General features: G+C 41.7%; 1 protein-coding gene across 6 annotated transcripts in view; it reads left to right on the top strand.

Annotated features, from left to right (window-relative positions):
• Window positions 1-656: 656 nt before the first annotated feature.
• Window positions 657-20,784, top strand: part of Nfib (nuclear factor I B) — a 398,396-nt gene continuing 378,268 nt past the window's right edge. For all 6 annotated transcript variants that reach the window (XM_051188114.1, XM_051188112.1, XM_051188111.1 and 3 more), the window contains exon 1: window positions 657-812. In XM_051188114.1, coding sequence (XP_051044071.1) covers window positions 672-812 — 141 coding nt within the window. In that variant the 5' untranslated portion in view covers window positions 657-671. The remainder of the gene's footprint in view (window positions 813-20,784) is intronic.

The following is a 20,784-nucleotide window of genomic DNA, read 5'->3' as shown; positions in this document are numbered from 1 at the left end:
GTGATTTCAAAGAGTTAAACTGTTTCCATATGTCCAGCATGAGAATGGAGTTTGTAGCCTTTGGCAACCTCAGCTGAATCCAGCTGCAGCTGCTACCTGTGTGTTCCCCCCCCCCCTCTCTCTCTCTCTCTCTCTCTCTCTCTCTGTGTGTGTGTGTGTGTGTGTGTGTGTGTGTATGCTCAGATTCTCACACACACCCGAATGCTTCATGCCTGTGTGCAGTGACATCTGAACTGTGTTCCAACTATGTCAATGAAACTGTTATGTCTTTGTTGAGGGAGATATTAATTCTGAGCAATTACAGTTCCCTTTCCCCCTCCCCTCCTTCCCACCCCTCCCTTCTCTTCATCTGCTCAGCAAGGACCATGGACCATGTCAAACAATATACAACAGAGAAGAATGCAAATAAACTTTAGTCTGCATCGCCCAGCAAGGCAGTTAGCCGCCCACTTGCAAGATACTTAACTCTTGTACACATGATACACAAAGAACGCTGGCTACTTTCACCAATCCCTTTAGACCAAAGGGGGAGAAAAAAAAAAAAAAGGCAAAAGAACTGATCCTTGTCCCTCTATCTGCGAGGTTGCAGTTCCTCCTGCTAATGAAGGAGCTTTTCCCATGATGCAGTGTGATAAGGATTGGCCTACATGTAGTCCAGCAAGCCACCGCTGATGTTTTCTCGATTAGGTCTCTTATCTTCTATTGAGCTGCCTCTGATGAAGGTCGCTGACAGCAGGATGGCTGGGAAAACATCGGACAGCTCCATCAAATGGCAGCTATGCTATGACATGTCAGCCAGGACCTGGTGGATGGTAAGTTTGGCATGATAACCCTTTTCCACCCTCCCTCCAAATGTCCCCCTCCCTTCTTTCCTTGGAGCACCTCCTTTGTTGTTCCACGCACGTGTTAGAAAGTTTGCTGCCTGTTGAAAGTTCAAGCTCAAGTTGTGGGAACCTGGAGAGTTCTGCACACCAGTGGGCTAGATAGGATTTCCCACTATTGTGGCCAGGGGCGTAGGCCTTCTCTTTTAAAAGGCAGGGTGGGTTTTTGTTCACTTTTAAAAAAGAAAAAAAAAAAAAAAGAAAGAAAGAAAAAAGAAAGAAAGAAAAAGAAAAAATGCAAATATTCTGGTCGGCCCCAGGCTGGCTGCTGCGAACTTTATGGAGGCGGGGCAGTCAGGCTGTAGGAGACTGGGGCTGTCCTGCCTAATTGTTCTTGCATTGGTCTTAAAACAGAGCAACGCACTTCTTTCTTCGGTGTCTCGAATAATGATTTAGATGGTGTATTGTAGCATGTTGTGTGCAGCTCCCTCATCAGTATGCGACTGTCCCCCACGCTTCGCCTTAATTTGGAATCCACCTCCCTTTCAATGAATACTGTAACTGGAGCAACCACTGATTACTATGCCACTCAGTGTAATTAAATTTAGTTAATGAGGATATGCATATTCAGTTCATTATTTTTCTTTGCTCAGGCAAATGTGTGTGGGTTTGTTGTTGCTGTCCCCCCCCTTTCATATTTGTCCAGCTGCAGATGTGGGGAGGAGAGAGAAAAAAGAAGCACAGTGCACGAATGAACCCCAGAATTCAACTTTAAAAGTAGTATCAGGGAACTGACAAGTTTTAGCCCTCTTCAGTAGGGATGCTGGGATGAGAGGCAGGACTTGGGGGAAAGAAAATGTTTTCACATTATAAAAGTGCTACATGATAACTTTCAACATCCTGGCTTCTGTGTGTGGACAATGGTCTCTTGTATGCCGTAGCTGTGACATGAATCGGGAAACCCTGCCCCAGCCAGCATTTAACGTGATTATCAAGTTTGTCACTGGCTAGTTTATCCGAGCAATTCTTTTCTTCAGTTCTTTCTTTTCTTGTCTCTTTCTTTTCTCTTTTTTTCCCTCTCCATCAATTTTGACCCTTGCATGTATCTGGATAGCTTTTCCTCTGCTTCCACAATGAATATGCTTATTGCACAGCCTATTTTCACAATTAGTATAGTGAGAGACAATGTTTTTTTTTCCCCAGGTGGGGGGATATCTCCCCCCTAGTGGTTAGTCCATCTGCAGTGCCAGGATAGAAGGCAGCTCCTTCCAAGGAGTTCTGGCTTCAGGTACTGGTAGGCAAGAGGGGTTCTTATTAATACGCTAATATGCGTGAGTTACCGAAAGGTAGACTCGGTGCTGTGGCCTGTGGGCTGGCTCCTCCTGGCAGTTAGTTCCCTGAGCAGAGACCACATTGCCCGATGAGGTCCTTCTCCATGTGTGTGCTTTCTCATTAGAGACGTGAGAGCTACAGGAGAGCTCGGAGGCTACTTGTTGCTGTTTGGAGTCCTCAGTGTCAAAAGACAACACTCATCTTTCTCTCTGTCTCTCTTTGTCTTTGTCTCTGTCTCTCTCTCTCTTTCTCCCTCCCTCTCCTCTCCTTTAATTCTCATTAGAGTACATTTCACAACTGATCTAACTTTCCTCCAGTGTTGCAAAATGTCTAAAAGATTTGTCCTACATGCCTGAACCAAGGCTCTGAAGTGATATTTTCATGGGTTTGCTGTTTCCTGAAACTCGGATTGAGGTAGTCTAAGAACTAGGCTCTAAAATTAATATTTTCACTAAGTGAACATCTACTGTTGTGGGAAAAATGCTGAGAAATTTTACTTGAAAACAGACCAGTGTGGCATAGTGATATGGTCACTAATTTGCCCTTGGATTTCATCCTCTTACTCTGCAGTCCGTTTCCCAGCGGAAGTTCATTGTGAGCACTTGTTTTCAAAGACATGCAGAGCTGATCAGTTATTTTTTTTTTAATTATGTGATTTTGTTGCCCTCAAAGATGCAGATGAAGGACAAGGATATGTCTGGAGATACAATACCAAGTTGGAAATATTTGTACAAGTTATTTTCATATGTAGACTTAATTATGTTACATGAATGGCGTGCAAGGTTCTTCCTAGGATGATTCAGTTTTAATGGACTTTGTTAATTTGGGACTGAAGTATTTAAGAGATTATTATTTAATATGTCATTAGAAACTTGGAATGACAGGTGCTTTGTGGGACACCTAATTAATCAAGCTACGCTCTTGCTTATCTTTAGTAAAGCACTGGAAGGAACAGGAAACACACATGGCCACCTGCGTGTTTCTGCCTTGGTTTTGTAAGGTGGAAGTCATATTTTTTAATGTGCTTTAAAGTTCTCACAATCTCTTTCATTGCTATTCTCATCTTAACCATGAAATGGACTCTTTCATTTTTATAATTACTTCAGGGTTTTGTGTAAGAAAGGATACTGTATCCTTGTTCTGCTTAATCAAATGAAATTTTAGTAACCAAAGCCTGAATTCCAAAGCCGCAGTGTCAATGTACCCGACAGTTGCTTCCTGACTCATTGTCTGTTCCACTTAGATATTCCTTTTGTGTGACAATGATCATAAATTCTACTTGACAGGGGAAAAAGTCCAAACAAGCCGTGGTTGTCCAATTCTACATCTGTTTCCCTTCCTAGATAGTCATGTTTTGGTAAAACAGAGGGAGAAAAAAACATCTTATTGAGACAGCTCGATAAACAAGAGTAAGAAGAGTGAACTCTTTTGAGTGTGTGTGTTAATGATCATCTACACATGTGCAGCTTTAAAAAGATGAATCCTGTGTGTTTTACTTCTGTGAATGTATGTAGTATGTGTTAACTATCCTGTGAGGGGTTTTTAACCTGGTAAATTTTACTCTTGTATTAAGCCTGAGTTAACTATCACCTTTATGATTTTTTTTTAACGCTCAGCCGTATATGTGTGTCCTGTGTGCATTAAATGCATGCACATAGTGTACTTTTTAAAATGATGAACCTCCTCACATTTTACTTCTTCTGGTGGCTTCCTACATGATTTCTTTCCAGGAGAGCAAGCCTGAGAGCGATCTCACAACAGTTGGTCAGTTATATTTAGAGTTCTGTTGATGACCTTTCAAGTTATTTGGAAATACTACTCAGTCTGTATTAAAGATAGACCTCATGTATTTCACCATTGGTTATTGAAGATGCTCTATATGTCCTTTTAAACCATTGAAAGATAAAACTAACAAGCAGGATTTCTGGAGTTCCCATCCTGTTTTGCATTGTTTATTTAAAACTCTCTGAGAGAGAGAGAGAGATCTGTTAAAACTTCTTTGGTAGCTGTTTGGAACTTTAAGGGGACAGATCTGCACCAGACATAATTTTCTTCTCTCTCAGTTTCCCAAGTCTAATCCTTTGATCTCATCAGAACCAGGCCAGAGTGTTGGCAAGTTTACCTTAATTGTAAAGACTGATTATTTAAATATTAATCCCTAAAATTAATTTGAAAACAAATCACTTATCTATGATACCTGAAATTCTTTAAATATTAATTAAGGCAAATGGATAGATCAGCACAGAAACTGAAGTAGACCCTCTTTTGTCAAGTCCTGGGGCTACTTTTGTTGAATATATGTTAATCTACTAACTATGGTATAATTTTAACTTTTCTTGAAAGAAAGTAATTTTTCTGTGTTTTGAGAAGTTGAGCTAAGTGCCTGTTCACAATTATATCATGTGATTTATGGCAATGCTAATAAAATAACAGTGTCATTAAACGGCTCACTTATTGTTTCATGGCCTTAATAATCAGACTTTGTTCTCAGTGTCAATTTTAATTAGATAGCTGGATGACAGGGATCAATGAATAGATAACTGCATTGAAGAGACAATGATAATGAAAAATATTTTCCTAAAGTCTTTGAGAAGTTGAGGTGAATTTAGGTTTATAATCATCTATTTTTTTTTTCTAACAGTTCTAAAATTAGCATCTGCTCAGAAATCTAGTTTCTTTTACTACCAGCAGAAGGGTTTCTGGACCATAATAAATATATGAAAAATTATATGTGAGTAAAGCTCTTTCCCGGTATAAGAGTGGACAGGACCCAGTGACCTAGTATAGGCACCGTGATTATCTGCTGGCCCCATAGACATGTATCTGAAAAACCAAAGTGCAGCCTTTATTTTGTGTCAAATTCTAGATCTCTAGAAGTGTAGCAGAAACTAACAGACATCACACAAATAATAACCACATGAAGTGCTTTCCACTGACACTATGTCCATGGATGGAGTCTGTTTATAGTGCTAGTGACTATGAGGTCTGTTTTGTTCAGCATTATTAGGTCCACACTATGTGCCAGGCTCTGTTTCAGATGCAGGCACAGCAAACCTATGTGCCTTCACTGGAATCAGACCCACATCACAGTATTCAAGGAGGGTGTCCATCTTTTAACGTGCTACTGAAGGGCTTCTCTTTCCCTGAATGTTGGGTAATGGAGGAGACTCAACAGTCCCAGGCTCACTGCTCTCAAGCATAGCTGGTGCATCTTACTGATATTCTTTCCCTGGGTGAAGACTAACATGGCCATCATCTGTAGGGCATCTCCTATACAATTAATGGCCTGGATAAAGAACAATGAGTAATTTTAACTATTCTAAAAAATAAAGAAAAAACAAAACAAACAAACAAAAAAAAAAAAAACTGTTCTGAGTTCCTACAGTGAGGAATATCGTGTCTGCAAGAAAAAAGTTTCACACTCTAAACAACATACTGCCTTTTAAATCTCTCAAATGCCGTCACCAGTGGGATATGCTTTTTCCTTTACATCTCCCACCCCTTTATTTTTTAGTGACATAGTCTCATTTATAATGCCGTTTTCAACATGTGGAAACAGCTTTAAGTAACAGGGAACTGTACAGAAGATGTGTTGAAAGACATGGGTAGACATTCTAAGATGTTTTGTTATAGGGGAAAGACTTCTGGGCCGTTTTCTGTGACCTGTTTTCACGTACACACTTGCGTGGCCACTGCGGCTCTGCTACGCACAAACTTTGGATCCTATCTCAATAAGCAGCAATTAGATGGTTATTAATTTAATCAGAAGGCAAGGGAACACAAGTGCCCACCTAATCTCCTTCCCAGCTCTCTTTTTCTGGAAGCAAAGGATCGTATGTTCTCAAGGGTGTTATCGCTTCCATCTACGGGAAAGCTGGTGTTGATTTTCCGGTTTAGAGTCTGGTCAACAGAGAGCTGCCGTGTCACCAAGACCTCGGCAGAGTTCTAGTCCCCAGGATTGTTATTTTGTGACACTATAATACAGATTCTCCTAAAGGGCTGAGCACGTGGACTCAGCTACAGGCAAGTACAGCAAGGCAGGAAGAAGAAATGGCATTCCCTTGTTGCATTTCAATGTACAACATGGCCAGAAGAACTAAATGTGAAAACAAGGAGTTGTACTAAGGGGCTCACACAGTTTTGCTTGTGTGTTTCATCACCTGGACAGCACTTAAAGTGCAATGCTTGGTGGAATCAGAAAACTAGAAAAGACCCTGAGAGTGTTGTTCTGGTCATTATTATTATGTCAATGGACACTAAAGTACAGCGTACCACAGGACACATTTAGTGTATCACATACTGGATGCTTTTAATAACCATTTCCATTTCTCACTGTTCTAGAATAAATCTTAACATTGCAGTTCTCCCCAAAATGACTTAGTTCAGTGAGTGGCTGCTTTTTCTCACACACCATGTTCACGTTCCAAGTTTGTACATAATGGATATGTTTATGAGCATGGGGCTGAATCCCTGGGAAATGTAGATTCCGTGACCTCTGGCAAATGAATTTGCTCATCCCGCGGCTGGTAGAGCCAGCTGTAAAGTGCAGATAATCATTCTCATTACTTGTCTCTCCAACCTGTCGTGAGGATGAATGAGACAGAGCCAGCAAGGCACCTGGTGAATGCAAGGTTCAAGATACCCACCCGAGGGGGCTGACGCAAACTCTGTTTATTCAGGCTCAGGTCCAAGCACTTAGTAGGTGCTCACAAATACATAGAATGGGTTAGTTAAGGGAAACTGTAAGTTAAGGGAAACTGTAACATTTTCAAGGTGTCTTTTAGAACTATGGTGGCTTTTTTTCCAGTTCATACAAACAGTGTGTGTGTGTATATGTGTGTGTGTGTAAACTATATATGTTCAATAAGCTATAAAAATTTAGTGTTTTCCATCTCAGATTGTTGTAGATTTCTTACAAGCAGTGCTTCCCTAAAGCATTTTTTAGATGTTTAAGATCTATTAGCTAATGTTATGCATTAGTTTAGTTTTAATTTAAAAAATTGACTACTATGATTTTAAGGGTTAAAAAAAAATAATGACTTTTGAGGGGCTCTTATTTGCCAGGTGTCTGCCAGGTACTTGGGGAGGCAATTTATATAAATCATCTCATTCAGACTTCAGCACAGCGCAATAAAACAAGCATTACTAGCCCCACGCTGCAGATGAGGCCACTCGACTCAGAGGTTTGCAACTTGGTAGAGGACACTCCACTCCAAGGGAGGAGGGGCCGAGACACAGTTTGAAAACCAGAAGTGTTGAGCTTGTTTCTTCCTGAAACCTGGTGTGGTGACTGCTTCATCCCTATGACCTGGGCTCTACTTCACATCTTATGGATACGATGAGGCTTTTGGCTGTTGTCTGGTCTGCATCTGCCTGCCTCCAACTTCACTTCTCCTCTCTTCTTGAGGCCCCACTCTTCCTTGTGTGGAGCAGGCCAGTATGCTCACTTTCTCAGAAGCTGCCTCTGAGAACTATGGGACCGTGGATAGGGAGGTGGAGCAAATTGTTGGAAATGTGAGTCCCCTCGAGACAGTTAGACTCACTGTAGTCACAAGCCATCTGGGGGAGAAATTTTGGGAGCCTACTGGCAAGTGAAGTGTCTGTGCTTTTTGGGTTTTGGTGTCCACTCGCTAGAACCCTAGTGACACTGCAGTGAGGTGATGCTTGAAAAACAGCCTGAAAACTGGTCAAGGAAAAGGAAACCAATGGTGCACATTCTATCAGCTGCTGCCGCCACCTGAGTGGGTAAAGGGGAGATTTTGGGCTTTGGTCCATGTCTGGAGTGTGCATAAAGGGGAGTTTTCACCAGACAACAGAGGAACTCTTGGTGCCTAAAGCATCACATGATAACTTTTGCAGATTCTGTGACTGAACTCAAAAGATTAGTTCTTCTGATCACAAGGCTAAACCACCATCATCCTGTAAAATAGCAGGGCCCATGTTGCCTTTCATATGTCTACCAAGACAGCAAGAAATAAGAAAGAAATTCCAGATGTTTCCTTGTGTTATAACTTGCCACTTCTTTATTGATAGTTTTACTCTTAAAATCTCCATCATTCTTCCATGGGTTACTATTTCAGCCTTCACTTAGTGTGCATTAAAATGGGATGATTTGGCTTGTTATAAATAGATGGCACACGGTATTGTAAATATTTTTCCATTATTTTATTTAACTTTATGTGTATGAGTGTTTTGCTTGCATGTATATCTGTGCAACATTTGAATGCCTAGTGTCCAAAGAGGTCAAAAGAAGGCATCCTACTATCTCCAGGAACTGGAGTTATAGATGGTGGTGAGCTGCCATATAGATGCTGGAAACTAAGTCTAGGTCCTCTTCAAGGTCAGCAAATGCTCTTAATCTTTAAGCCAGTGGTTCTCAACCTCCCTAATGCTCTGACCCTTTAATACAGTTCCTCATGTTGTGGTGACCCCAACCATACAATTATTTTTGTTGTTACTTCATAACTGTAATTGTGCTACTGTTACGAGTTGTAAGGTAAATACTTTTGGAAATGGAGGTTTTCCAAAGAAGTTGCAACCCACCACTTGAGAACCAGTCTAACTTTAGGATTGTTAGAAGTAGCAGCATCACCAGGAACTCTCTGAGATAAATCAGTAGCACAATTTAGTATGGTTCTATGCTGCATGTTTGGTTCATGTGACCTGCATGTATGATTGTTAAATATGAGTGAAGGCACATGAATATATGATATTGGTTCTGTGTAGATACAGGATTTGTCTTGTATGCTTAGGTGTGGACATAAACTTATAAATCCCAAGAGGACAGGGAATAAGACTTCTGTATTAGCCCTAAACAGTATAACACACAAAGGCATGAAGGGCTCCTAATAAATAATGGCTAGGTTGCATCAAGACATTTATTACCCTCATTTACTGGGGGCATCCTTCTGAGCCCTTGGTGTCTGAGCTGATGGATGATGATGGGCCACCAGAGTGTGGCCTGAGATCACTCAGACGGCCTATGCTTAATGAAACTACATGCGTTAGAAGTATATTTGGGCTATGATAAAACTAAGAATCTGAAACTGAAGGAAAGAGCAGAAGACACTCAGAAGCAAAAGCAGCCAATCCTGTGTCTGTTCAGGAGACACATCATTGCGGAGGAAGGCTGAAGATGAACAATTCATGCCATGAGCACACCTCACTCCCATGTTCTCTCTTGGCCATCTTCATGGTGACTAAGACCATTCAGAGGGTCTGGGAGAGGCTGATGTACTTGGCAGGATATATGATTAGGCAAAAATACTAAGCTTTCAGCTTCTTATTGTTGATGAAATGAAGTTCATTGAAGATTGTTTTTCTGAGCTAGTGAGATAATTCAGGAGTTAAGTGCTCATTAAGTATCCAAGTGTGGTGGCATGTCCTGGAGCTGGGAATATAGGGACAAGGGGATCCTCAGGGAAGCTGGCAAGGCAAAATAGGCTAACTGGTGAACGTTCCTAGTAGCAGTGAGAGACTTGGAAAGATATTGTCCTCTGCCCCACCCCACACACACACAAAGAGGTTATCTTTCTATTCTAAATGTTCAGCTATTTTCCACATCTGTCCATTCCTGGTGATGTTGGAAAGGCCTCTGTTGTAGACTGGCATTTTGACAGTGTTTTGCAGAGGAGTCAGAAGTATGAGCCAGGAATACCAGAAACCTAAGATGAAGCAGACTGTGTGTAGAGGGAAGTGGGTCCTGGGGAAAGTGGGGGAGAAAGTAGCCAAGCACTAACTGCTTCTAAATCAGCCTGAGAAAGGGGTCTTTATAGCAAAGAGACCATCTTTGGGCTCAGCCCTGCTTCAGCAAGGTTTGCTGGTGTGTGAGTGAAAACTTGGTGTCCTGCTTCCAAGGCCTGCACCCCAGTGTGCTCTTTATAAACACATCATCCCCAAATTTAGCTCACAAGAGGCCACCTGCCCCTGTTTCCAGGACTCCTTCCCACAACAGCTCTCATGAAACAAATTTGAATGTTCTAAAAATCTTCTAAAAGTTAGTATGTTTTTTTGGGGGGGGTTGGTTTTTTTTTTTTTTTAACCAGCTACTACCCCAGCACACACCACATAGGATGGAGTTACTTAGCTATCAATGTTTCCTTACTAATCACTTCCAGGCACTTACGCTGTATCTTACTGTGTAATGGTGATGGAAAACACAGGGTGAGGTCAGCTATGGACAAATATCTGCACTCCTACCACACACTCCAGTCAGGGTTGCCATCAGAGGCAGTGATCTTCCTTCCCCAGTAGAACCTTTGCCTCAAAGGAACAAAGAAGGAGCTATGGTGACCGGGACTAGAATTTATTTTGCCTTCCCAAGTAGCTTCAACATTTTCTACCCAGCTCAGGGTATAGTGCCTAGCAGAAGTTATTCAAGGTAAATAGCTTGCATTTGCGATCTGGACTTTCAGCAGGTGAAAACAGAAGATTGCATGGCTATGGTCAACAACATTCATGCTTTAGCATCCATCTCAATGGTGACGTACAATCACACGTAGCTCCTTCTTATTGACAGACTGGGACACTCTTACACAAATGTCAATCATTTCTAAAATTTGTCCCCTGCTCATTCTTCCACAAAACCAAAGAATTTTCTGTGATACAGTGATCACCAGGATTAGGCACTGTCACCAACAGAAGGACTAGTGTTCAATTGCTGTTTCATTTTCTAATAAGATATTCATTTTCTTATGTGAGGCTATTCATTATATTGGCACAAAAGATGTATTAAGTAGAACCCCACTTAATACAAGCCACATGTTTATGTAGAATGAATGTCCAATCAATTAGTTTATACATACAAATGGTAGAATATTAATGACACATGTTAGCTTTGAGTGGGAAAAGGGCCAACATAGCTAATTGATGCATTGATCCTTGGAACCTTCGTGCAGATGTGAACCTTTGACTTCATCACAAGTGATTTGGCTGACAAACAGTAGCTTGTAATTATTGTTGAGCCATCATAAATTAATTAAGAAATCAATCAATCAGCTCAGCATGAAGCACAACCACCTTTGCCGGCTGGGTTCCTTCCTTTCACTTCCCTCCCTCTCAGGCACTTTCTTCTGGGAGGCACGGAAAAGTTAGCCCGTGTCATTTTGCTTTCTCCTAAACTTCCATAAAGATTTCCCAACCGTAGCATAAATCCTACAGATACTTGGAATACGTCTATTATGGTTAGAATATTAATAAAAATAGTAACTATTGAGTATTAGAAGACCTTTGGATAAAGCTATTTTCCCATATAAGAACACTCTTAGTAAATAGCCATCCTTCAGGGTCCAGGTGACTTCCTAGATGACAGTATGTCCAAAAAGATGTTTCTCTGATCATGCTTTTACTTGAATTTTATATTTGAAAGACTCCAGTAACTGAGAAAATTGCTTTCATTTAACTATGATGTATAGTTGCATTTTTTTTCAAATGACCCAATCCTTTAAGCTTTCCTATGTGTTAGTCTGTCTGCTATGGACTTTGCACATACCATCTTACATAAGTCTGGCAGCAACACTGACATGTGTGACTGTGTATGATTGCCATTTTACAGCAAAGGCACCAAGTGTAGAGCTTTGAGACAGTTCGCCCATGTTTACTCAGCTGAGGATAGACAGACCCAAGAGTAAAGCCACCTTGGCCAACTAAGATATTCAAGAACTCCTTAACAGCCCAGTGCCTCCTGTGTCATGAGATATTAATGTCATTTAAGTCGAATGCAAAGGGAGCTTGGCAAGTCATTTTTTTTTTTTTCTGAATAAAAAGGCCATCTCTGGTGGCTTGATAAAATGTTTAAAAACAGGGTGAGGATATCTTTCTTGAATCTGCTTTCAGGACATTTGAAAGGGAGCAGGACCTCTGACTCCCTCCTTGTTTTGTTCAGGAAAACATCCACCCAGTCAGCTAGAAGCCTTGTCTATTCCTTCACTAACATGCTGTCATTGCTTACCTTCAGATTGCTGCTTTTTCTCCATCCATATGAGCTGTGGAGTTTTCTTTTTTTAATATTTATTTATTTTATGTATATGAGTTTCCTGTCTTCATTCACATTGGAAGAGGGAATCAGATCCCATTACAGATGGTAGTGAGCCACCATGTGGTTGCTGGGAATTGAACTCGAGACCTCTAGACCAGGAACCACTGAGCCATTTCTCCAGCCCAAAGCTGTGGAATTTCAGCCAAACCAAGAACCCAACAGTTCAGAGAATGTTATAAAACTGTTCTGAAGACAAAAGTAAGTCATTTGACTTTCCAGTCTGACTCCTTTTGTTTTTAAATATCTTATCTCTCTCTCTTTCTCTCTCTCTCTCTCTCTCTCTCTCTCTCTCTCTCTCTCTCTCTCTCTCTCTGTGTGTGTGTGTGTGTGTGTGTCACACATGTGGAAGTCAGAAGACAGCTTTGAGGAGTCTGTTTTCCCCTTCTACAGTGTGGGTCCCAGGTTGTCAGGCTTAGCTTTATCCACTGAGCCATCACACCAACCTATGACTACTGAGTCTGAAGCCACTGCACAAAGTTAATGAAGTTTACTGGTTTCTAATGCATTGGCCTTCCACCCACATTGCCTTGCACACACAAAAAGCCCATAAAATTTGAAATATATATAATGTACTCTTTATGCTCAATATTCTAAATTCTCTTTTTAATAATTTTCAATGTATTCTAGTTCATTATTAAAAGCAAACACTGTTTCTTTAAATTAGTATCTTGATCCATTGGTCAACTGTTTTGAGAAACACCTGAATACGAAGTCTCCATGAGAGTTGAATTCATTCCTTGCCCAGAAGTAGTTCTGGTTCTTGTCTTTATAGGCTTTCCATGATTAGAATTTTTGCTTTTAAAGGAATTTCCTATTATTTGGAAGTAATAATTGTAAGTACTGTAGTCTTAAGCTATAGTCTCTTGTAGAACATTCTACTGGGTTATTATCTTGGTTACTCCACATCCAGAAGAACCAGGCAGTGCTTGACAGAAGGTCAGGTGGGAACTATCTACTAACCATCAGGCTTCCTGTACATGACTGTTGAGTTTGTGTCTTCTGTGGTGAAGTCACATCCTTAGTTTTAAAATAAGTTGATAGGATGAGACTTACGAGTTTTAGGGGGAATATGGTATGACTTGGTGTTCAGTTGCTCAGTGGGAACATAAGTAAATGAACTTTTATGAAAATAATCATAGCAGGTGGATAGAGTGGGCATGTCTCTGAGGAGGCCTCAGCCCTGAAGGTGCCTGTGTGATGAGGGCTACTGTACTTCGTGTAGTTTCATGTGAATGAGCAAAGTCAGAAAGTACAGTTTTTGCTTTAGAGTCTAGTCTCTGTAGTCTTCCCAATCTACATTTTCATGTGTTAATAAAGCAGAGAACTTAAGGGGGGGGGGCTAAAGTTAAAATGGGAGAGAAAGTAGGATGTAAAATTATCCCTTGGAGTGTTTCAAATCATGTTTAGAGGAACAATAGCACTTTGCTCAAGGACCTGAACTTCTGGCACGCCAAATGCTGGAGACTAGTTGGAAAAACAGGACAAATGACAGCCTCATTGTGACTCAGTTTCCTTGACTATCACTTGGGATAACAGAAAGATGCACTTTGTGAGACTGTGGTGAGGCTTGAAGGAATTTGTACATGTTTCCTGGGACATGGGGTAGCCCTCATGTTTAATGACAAATGGAGGGCAGTCAGTCTTTATAGTAGGATGCTTTATAATAAGAAATGCATACAGATAAGAAAGGCAAAAATAAAAATAGGTTAAAACACAAAGCTACCACTATTTTCACCCCCCACATCCACCCAATACAGAGGCACCCATATTCGTAAAAGAAATATTATAAAAACTCAAATCGCGCATAAAACCTCACACACTTTAGTGGGAGATTTCAACACCGCACTGTCAACACTAGACAGGTCCACCAGAAGAAACTTAACAAAGAAACAAAGGAACTAACAGAAGTTATGACCCAATTGGGTTTAACAGACATTTATAGAACATTCCATCCAAACACAAAATAATATACCCTCTTCTCAGCTCTACATGAAACCTCTAAAATCAACCACATACTGGACAATATAGCAAACGTCAATAGGTACAAAAAAATTGGAATGACCCCCTATATTCTATCAGACTACCATGCTTTAAAGTTAGAATTCAACAACACAATTTACAGAAAACCTACAAACTCATGGAAACTGAACAATGCACAATTGCACCATTCCTGGGTCAAGGAAGAAATAAAGAAATTAAAGACTTCTGAGAATTCAATGATAATGAAGACACAACATACCCAAATTCATGGGACACTTTGAAAGCAGTGCTAAGAGGAAAAGTACTAATTCTTAAGGAGGAACTGACATGTACAAAGGCCCAGTGGCAACAGAGAGAGTAACTCTGAACCCAGAAATGGCTCACTGAATGAAGCATTGTGCTTTAAGCAAGGCACTTAAATTAAGCAGCAAAGTCCACAGCTCTGCCATGTTACTGACTGGTGTCAAGAAAAATGTTCAAGAATAGGAAGGAAGGCTGTTGTTATTCCCTCCTCACCCCTCACCTATGTACATAGCACGCACGCGCACGCACACACACACACACACACACACACACACACACACACACACACACACTGCCACCACCACCATGCATCTACTGTAGGACAAGGATTTCATTATAGTGAGACTTCGCAGACCTAGATCAAATAACCTAGGATGCGGGTCTAAGCTCAGATGGCTGCTGTTTGTGCAAGTGTCTGGTGCGGCCAGCCTCTGAGTCTGCCGCCAGATGTACTGTGTTACCTCCGTAAATCCTTATCAGCAGCATTCCATCTGTGTCACCCAAGTAGCAGGAATTAGGCAGGCACCCTTTTGGAAAGCGGCCCAGAGGGTAGAGAAAGCAGGTATGCCTCAGAGGCACGCAGCCCACATCCCTCCACATCAGGAGAGAAGAAAAACACATTGAGTTTGTTCCAGAAACCCTCAGATGGCTCCCACATTCCAGAGAGAGGGTGTGTGGGGGGAAAATTTGGAGGTTAGCTGTGGGCCTCGTCGTGATGATTACTTTGTAATGGAACAAATTAAATTATGTGAAATTTTAGATGCTTTCCCTCTGCCCTGGTGGCTCCCAATCTATTTAGGGGTAGTCAGGAAAAGGGGACCTTCATAACAGCTGCTTAGCTGCTTGAGCTCAGAGAGGAAAACCATAATTTGTCTGTAATCCCTAATGCCAACAGTTGTTCATTAAGAAACAAAACTAATGTAATCTTGATTATTTGCTCAGATTTCTACTCTATCATGTTTTGTACATCTGGCAGGCTAATGTAATTTTCCTCAGAAACCCAAAGCAATCTGGTGCTCAGACAACACCATGCAGATTTAGGTAAATTCCAGGCTCAGATTAGCATAATACTAACTAATCACGAATATCATTTGCATTCATTAGAGTGTTGGGGAAAAAATTGTTTCTAAATGGCAGAAAATTGAAAGAAAGATTAAGGGCAAGAGTTTGAAAATCCTCTTTGGCGCGATCTGACTATATTACAGATGATTTTTCTCTTACAAGGCCTAATATTTAATGTGGAAGTATTAATTAGAGTATTGGAAAAAGATTGCATCTAATTGGAAGAAAACTAGAAGAGATTAAGGATGGGCATACAGGCTTGCTTTTGCATGAATCGAGTGGGGAACAGATAATTTCCCATGCAATGCCAAGGAGCTTAAATGTGTAAAAGATAGGGTGATTATTTTTTTTTTTTTTCAGAAAGAACGAAGCGTTTCTTTGAGATAAGGGAGCACGACACAATTCCTTTGCCTTGTGAAGTAGAAGTTATCAGTCACTGCCTTTGTTTCTGGGATCAAGGAAGGAAGATAACCCCCTGAAAGTCCCAAATCTGAAATATTACCAAATAAAAAGAGACTATCCCACAAAGCCCCCACACCAGGCAAGCCTGAAACCATGGAAATAGACCCCAAATGCGCTGATTAAAAAAATAAACAAATAGATCCAAACCCCCACCTCCTGGTGGTTAGCTATTTCCCTTGTAGTTTCCCAGGGCCAGGCATTTGGCAGAAATGGAGTTGGTTATAGGCTGTGTGCCTGACTGTGGTTGCAGGCAATTGTCTGTAAATCCTGCCTCTCCGCAGCTCGGCTGCTGAGGGCCTAAATTCAGTGCTGGCTTCCTGAGGGCTGGAAGCAGGTGCTCGCCAATGCCTTTGGCTTCTCACTCTGACAGATGAACAAGCTGAGGCTGCTCCCTGGCTTCCTGCCAGGGGAGCAGCCATTAGCAGTTCTGGTCTGCGGGTGCCCAGGCCCCTTAGCTGCTTGCAGAATCCTGAGTGTTTGGGATTCAGGATCCAGCATGAGTGTGACTAAGTTCTAAACATGGGGCAGGAACTCAGTACTCCACGTATGTTGTAGAAGGGAAAGGGTTGTCATCTGGAAGCTTGGTCACAGTGTCAGAATCTGCCATTTCCCATTAGCTCTGGGCTATCTGTAGATTCCCCAAAGTTTGAGAAGCTATGAGGTCAAGAATATCATGCCTTTTATCTTCAGGGGCATATCTACCAGCCCAAGTCCATACTACCTCACCTTCCTCAGCCCAAGATTCACCCTCAGGAGGTATAAGAGGGAGCCTCAGATGCCCAGGACACAGAAGGCTCCTGACACCATCCTGACTGAGAGAGAACTTTTCCAAGACCAGTTTAGTTATGACTAATTTTTCATTTTTAATTTACTTTTATTTGGTTTTTTATTTGCTTTATTCTTACTTTTTATTTTTTGAGACCGGGATTCTCTGTGAAGCAGTCCTGGATGTCATAGAACTCCGGAACTCACTTTGTAGACCAGGCTGCCCTCACACTCCCAGAGATCTGCCTGCCTCTGCCTCCAGAGTGCTGGGATTAACGATGTGTGCCACCCCTGCGTGGTCGGTTTCATTGTTAAACAAAGACTTTGACTGTAGCTAATCAATCCCAGAGTTAAAATGAGTCTTCATACTGTTCACAGGAAGCAAAACTGCTTCCTTAAAAACACTCTGAGGACTCCTGGCACCTGTCACTTTTTACTAAGAGTCATTTCAACTGGGCTGGGTCCCCTGATGGTCCTGGAGACTGGCTTTGCACATGCCAAGTACTCCACCACTGAGCTGTATCCTCAGACCCTTCTGACTTGGAAGATTTATTTGTGATTATGTATGTGTGTGTATGTCTGTGTGTGGATATGTGGATGTGAGTGCACATGCCTACGGAGACCAAAAATGCTGAATTTCCTTGGAGCTGGAGTTGCAGGAGGTTATGAGCCCCCTTGTATGGGTGTTTGTAGAGTCAGATCCTCTTAAGAGTAACATATGCTCTTGACCACTCTGCCACATCTCTACCACTCTGCCCTACTTCTAACTCTCCAGTAAGCCATTCCCAGTTTGCTCTAGCATTTTGGGAATGGGTGGGTCGTTTTATCATCCCCCTGGCCTTTGAACAAATAGATAACCTCCAGATAGCCTCATGGACAGAAATTGAATTACAAAGGGCAGCAGAGAATTCTCTTGTCATATTTGTTTGGATGGCGAAAGCAGACAGAAGGCTATCCCCTCCTCAGGACACTTGTGGCTGTCCAGGGATAGATACCCAAGTACAAAAATCAGCATCACCAATTGCTGTGTTCTCTTTGTCCAGAAAGGGGAATGGGATGCCAGCTTTACAAGGGCTGATTGGCAGTCTCTGCAAAAAGCAAGACCTTATGAAGGAGACAACATAGGTCAAGAAAACATGCCCTGTCGCTCATTTATTACCGCCCACACCTGTTCTCTGTCCTGGGATGCGTCTGTGAGTTTCTGTTTGTTGTTTGCTTTTGTGAGGTTGGGTCCTACCTGCACCTATCCCTCCTGTCTGTAGAAGGCACTGTGCAGCCTTCTGGGTAGTGAAACTGGGGGCATGTGCCACCCTGGCTGACTGTTTTGCTACCTTCATTTGCCATTGCTCTAAGTAACCAATGTGCTGAATCAGAGGCTAGAGGAAACAGTACATTAAGCACATCAGCTTTCAGAGGTGGAAAGATTTACTTTGTGAACACAGATTGCAGTAGAGGGCTTCGGGTTTTCAATTAATCAAATATTTTAATTAAGCAGCAGGCAAGACAGGACTTCTTGGTAATTAGTGATCCAAACCAGTTTGAACCAGAAGAGGTAAAAGAAGGCCTTAGTGGTTCACTGGACCCAAGGAAATGTAGACAAACCAATAGGAAGGGAAGAAGCTCACAGGAGGATGGGGTGACCCAGGAGTCAAGCATCACTAATGCCTAACCCCTGCTTGCTTCCTTTCTACTCACTGTAGGTAGACTTTCTCCCGAGGTGGGATACAGGAAACAATGGTTCTTGGATTCTGTGTCATACAGTTTTTACCAACTGAGAGGAACTGTCACCATCCGTTTTTAATTGTATTTAAATTTGTGGGAAGGATTTTGATTAGAATGGCTTGATTAGCTCCTCTCCCTGAGACCAAACAACAATTTCTAGAAGGATGTGATGTAAGAGGAGGTAATTTTCCAGCAGAGATCTTTGGGCAAGGGGTGGGTAGTTGATAGGAAAGACAGGAGAAGGACTCTGAGCTTATGTTACCAATAGTGTCTACTATATCAACTCATGCGGGAGTGGATCTCTGCTTTTCTACATAAATATATGTGGAGGCCATACTATTTGGGCACAGGTACTTAAACTACTGGCACAAAAGGATTAAAACTATGTATCCCTGTCTATTCTTTAAGCAGACAGACTTTGTGGTGTTGCCCTATAGTTATGGCTCATTTGTTTTCTTTCTGTCACCCAATCAAGAAATAAGTTCCAGTACTCCCAAATCTAAAAAGAAACCCAACACAATAAACTCCTATATTTTCTCCTAATAGCAATGACCCCTCCCAAAACTCCTCTCTCCTTTCAGCCAAGCAGCTCAAGTCTTACCTATGTTGTTGACAATTACTCAGCTAAATTTTTTTTCTTACCTGGTAGTCTTTATCATGTTAGGAGCAAGTGAGGAAGAGAGGAAATGAGGAAAAGTTAAAAGGGAAGTTGTAGAATAAGCCCAATTTATGTATTTATATTTAATAAGCATATGCTTCTGGCATCTCCATATTTATTTACCTTCACAGATTCTCCCAAAACAATCTTTCCTACTAATTATGTGTTTCATGTTATATTCTTGTTATGGAGCTCATTTTCAGCATCTCTGGAAGGTTTATCCTACTAATTCCTATACAACAAAGAATGAGGAGGGATGAGTACGATGCTAAGAGTTAGGAGCTATTATCCAGGGACCCCTGCCCTGCACTAGTCTGGCTCCCTTGGAGAGACAAAGGGAGCAAACCTGAGCTCTAACAAGTCTTTTCACACTTCTGGGCACCCACTTAGCATGGCTCAGGATTAGCAGGTGCTGTCCAGATACAAGCCCCTCTCAGGCAATGTCTCCAAGGCAGAACAGGAAATGATCAAAATGAAAATCTCACCCTGGTCTGACAGCTGGTAAACCAGCATAGGCCTGACCCAGACCCCCTGAACGTGAGTGTCAGTTAGGAGGACTGGGCAGTCTCTGGGGCCTTTGGTAATGGATCAGTATTTACCCCTAGTATATGAATGGATTTTGAAAGCCCATTTAACATTAGAGGGATACTCCCTCAGCCTAGACACGTGGGGAGGGCCTAGGCCCTGCTTCCAGTGATATAACAGACTTTGAAGACTCCCCATGGAAGTCCTCACTCTTCCTGGGGAGCAGGAAGGGGATGGGGTGAGGGTTGGTGGGGGGAAACAGGGGAGGATGGGAAGGTGAGGGAACTGGGATTGACATGTAAAACAAGCTTGTTTCAAATTTAAATTAAAAAATATAAAAAGTCAAAAGTCAGTATAAATTATAGAAAAAGAAAATCTCACCCTGTGTAGATGGTCATAAACCTGGGAAGCTGAAATGGGTGACACTTACAGCCATGTTTTAAAGATGAAATGTTACAGTGGCATGCATATGTCACTCTCCCAAATAAACAAAAAATTCAATGTTGAAATTACATTAGAATAAAATATAAGAACAAAGCAAGGCACAGAGCCACCTTAAATAAGAGGAAAAACACTGAAATTTCCAGTCTCTTGCTAATAACTGCTGTAAGTCTCACAAAATCCCAAAAGACAATAATGTTTTAGTTATGTCTGGTATGCTTCCATGCTTTGCCTTCATGTTCGTCTATATGCTTTTATTGCATTTGTCATGGTAGCAATTTTATACCATTTCTGTGGAGAGAAGGAACAAAATGTTCAAACTCTGGGATCATTGCTCAAAAACACTACCACTTGCTTCCTAAAGAGGTTTCATCCTTAAGTCCTGTTCACAGTGAGGAGGCATTCCTATTATCTCCTGCAGTTTCTTCCTCTGGTACCATTTCTTAGAGGTTCGCTGACCTCTTGTTGATGTCTGGCCTTCCTGTGCCCAGGCAGGGCCCCCAGGGAGGCTGCTGTGCACGGTCCATCTCTAAGGCATATTTGCTGCCTCTTGCTTCCCTCCTCCCACCACCCTCCTCTCCATTGCACTATAGATGGGGTAAGGCACTTCTGAGAAGGAGGATTATAAATTCTACTGATCTTGGGAGAGGTTCAAATGGATTCTGCATTACACTCCT

This window comes from Phodopus roborovskii, unplaced genomic scaffold (genome assembly GCF_943737965.1).
Source record: "Phodopus roborovskii unplaced genomic scaffold, PHOROB, whole genome shotgun sequence".
Lineage (NCBI taxonomy): Eukaryota > Metazoa > Chordata > Mammalia > Rodentia > Cricetidae > Phodopus > Phodopus roborovskii.
This window is presented reverse-complemented; position numbering and strand designations above follow the sequence as displayed.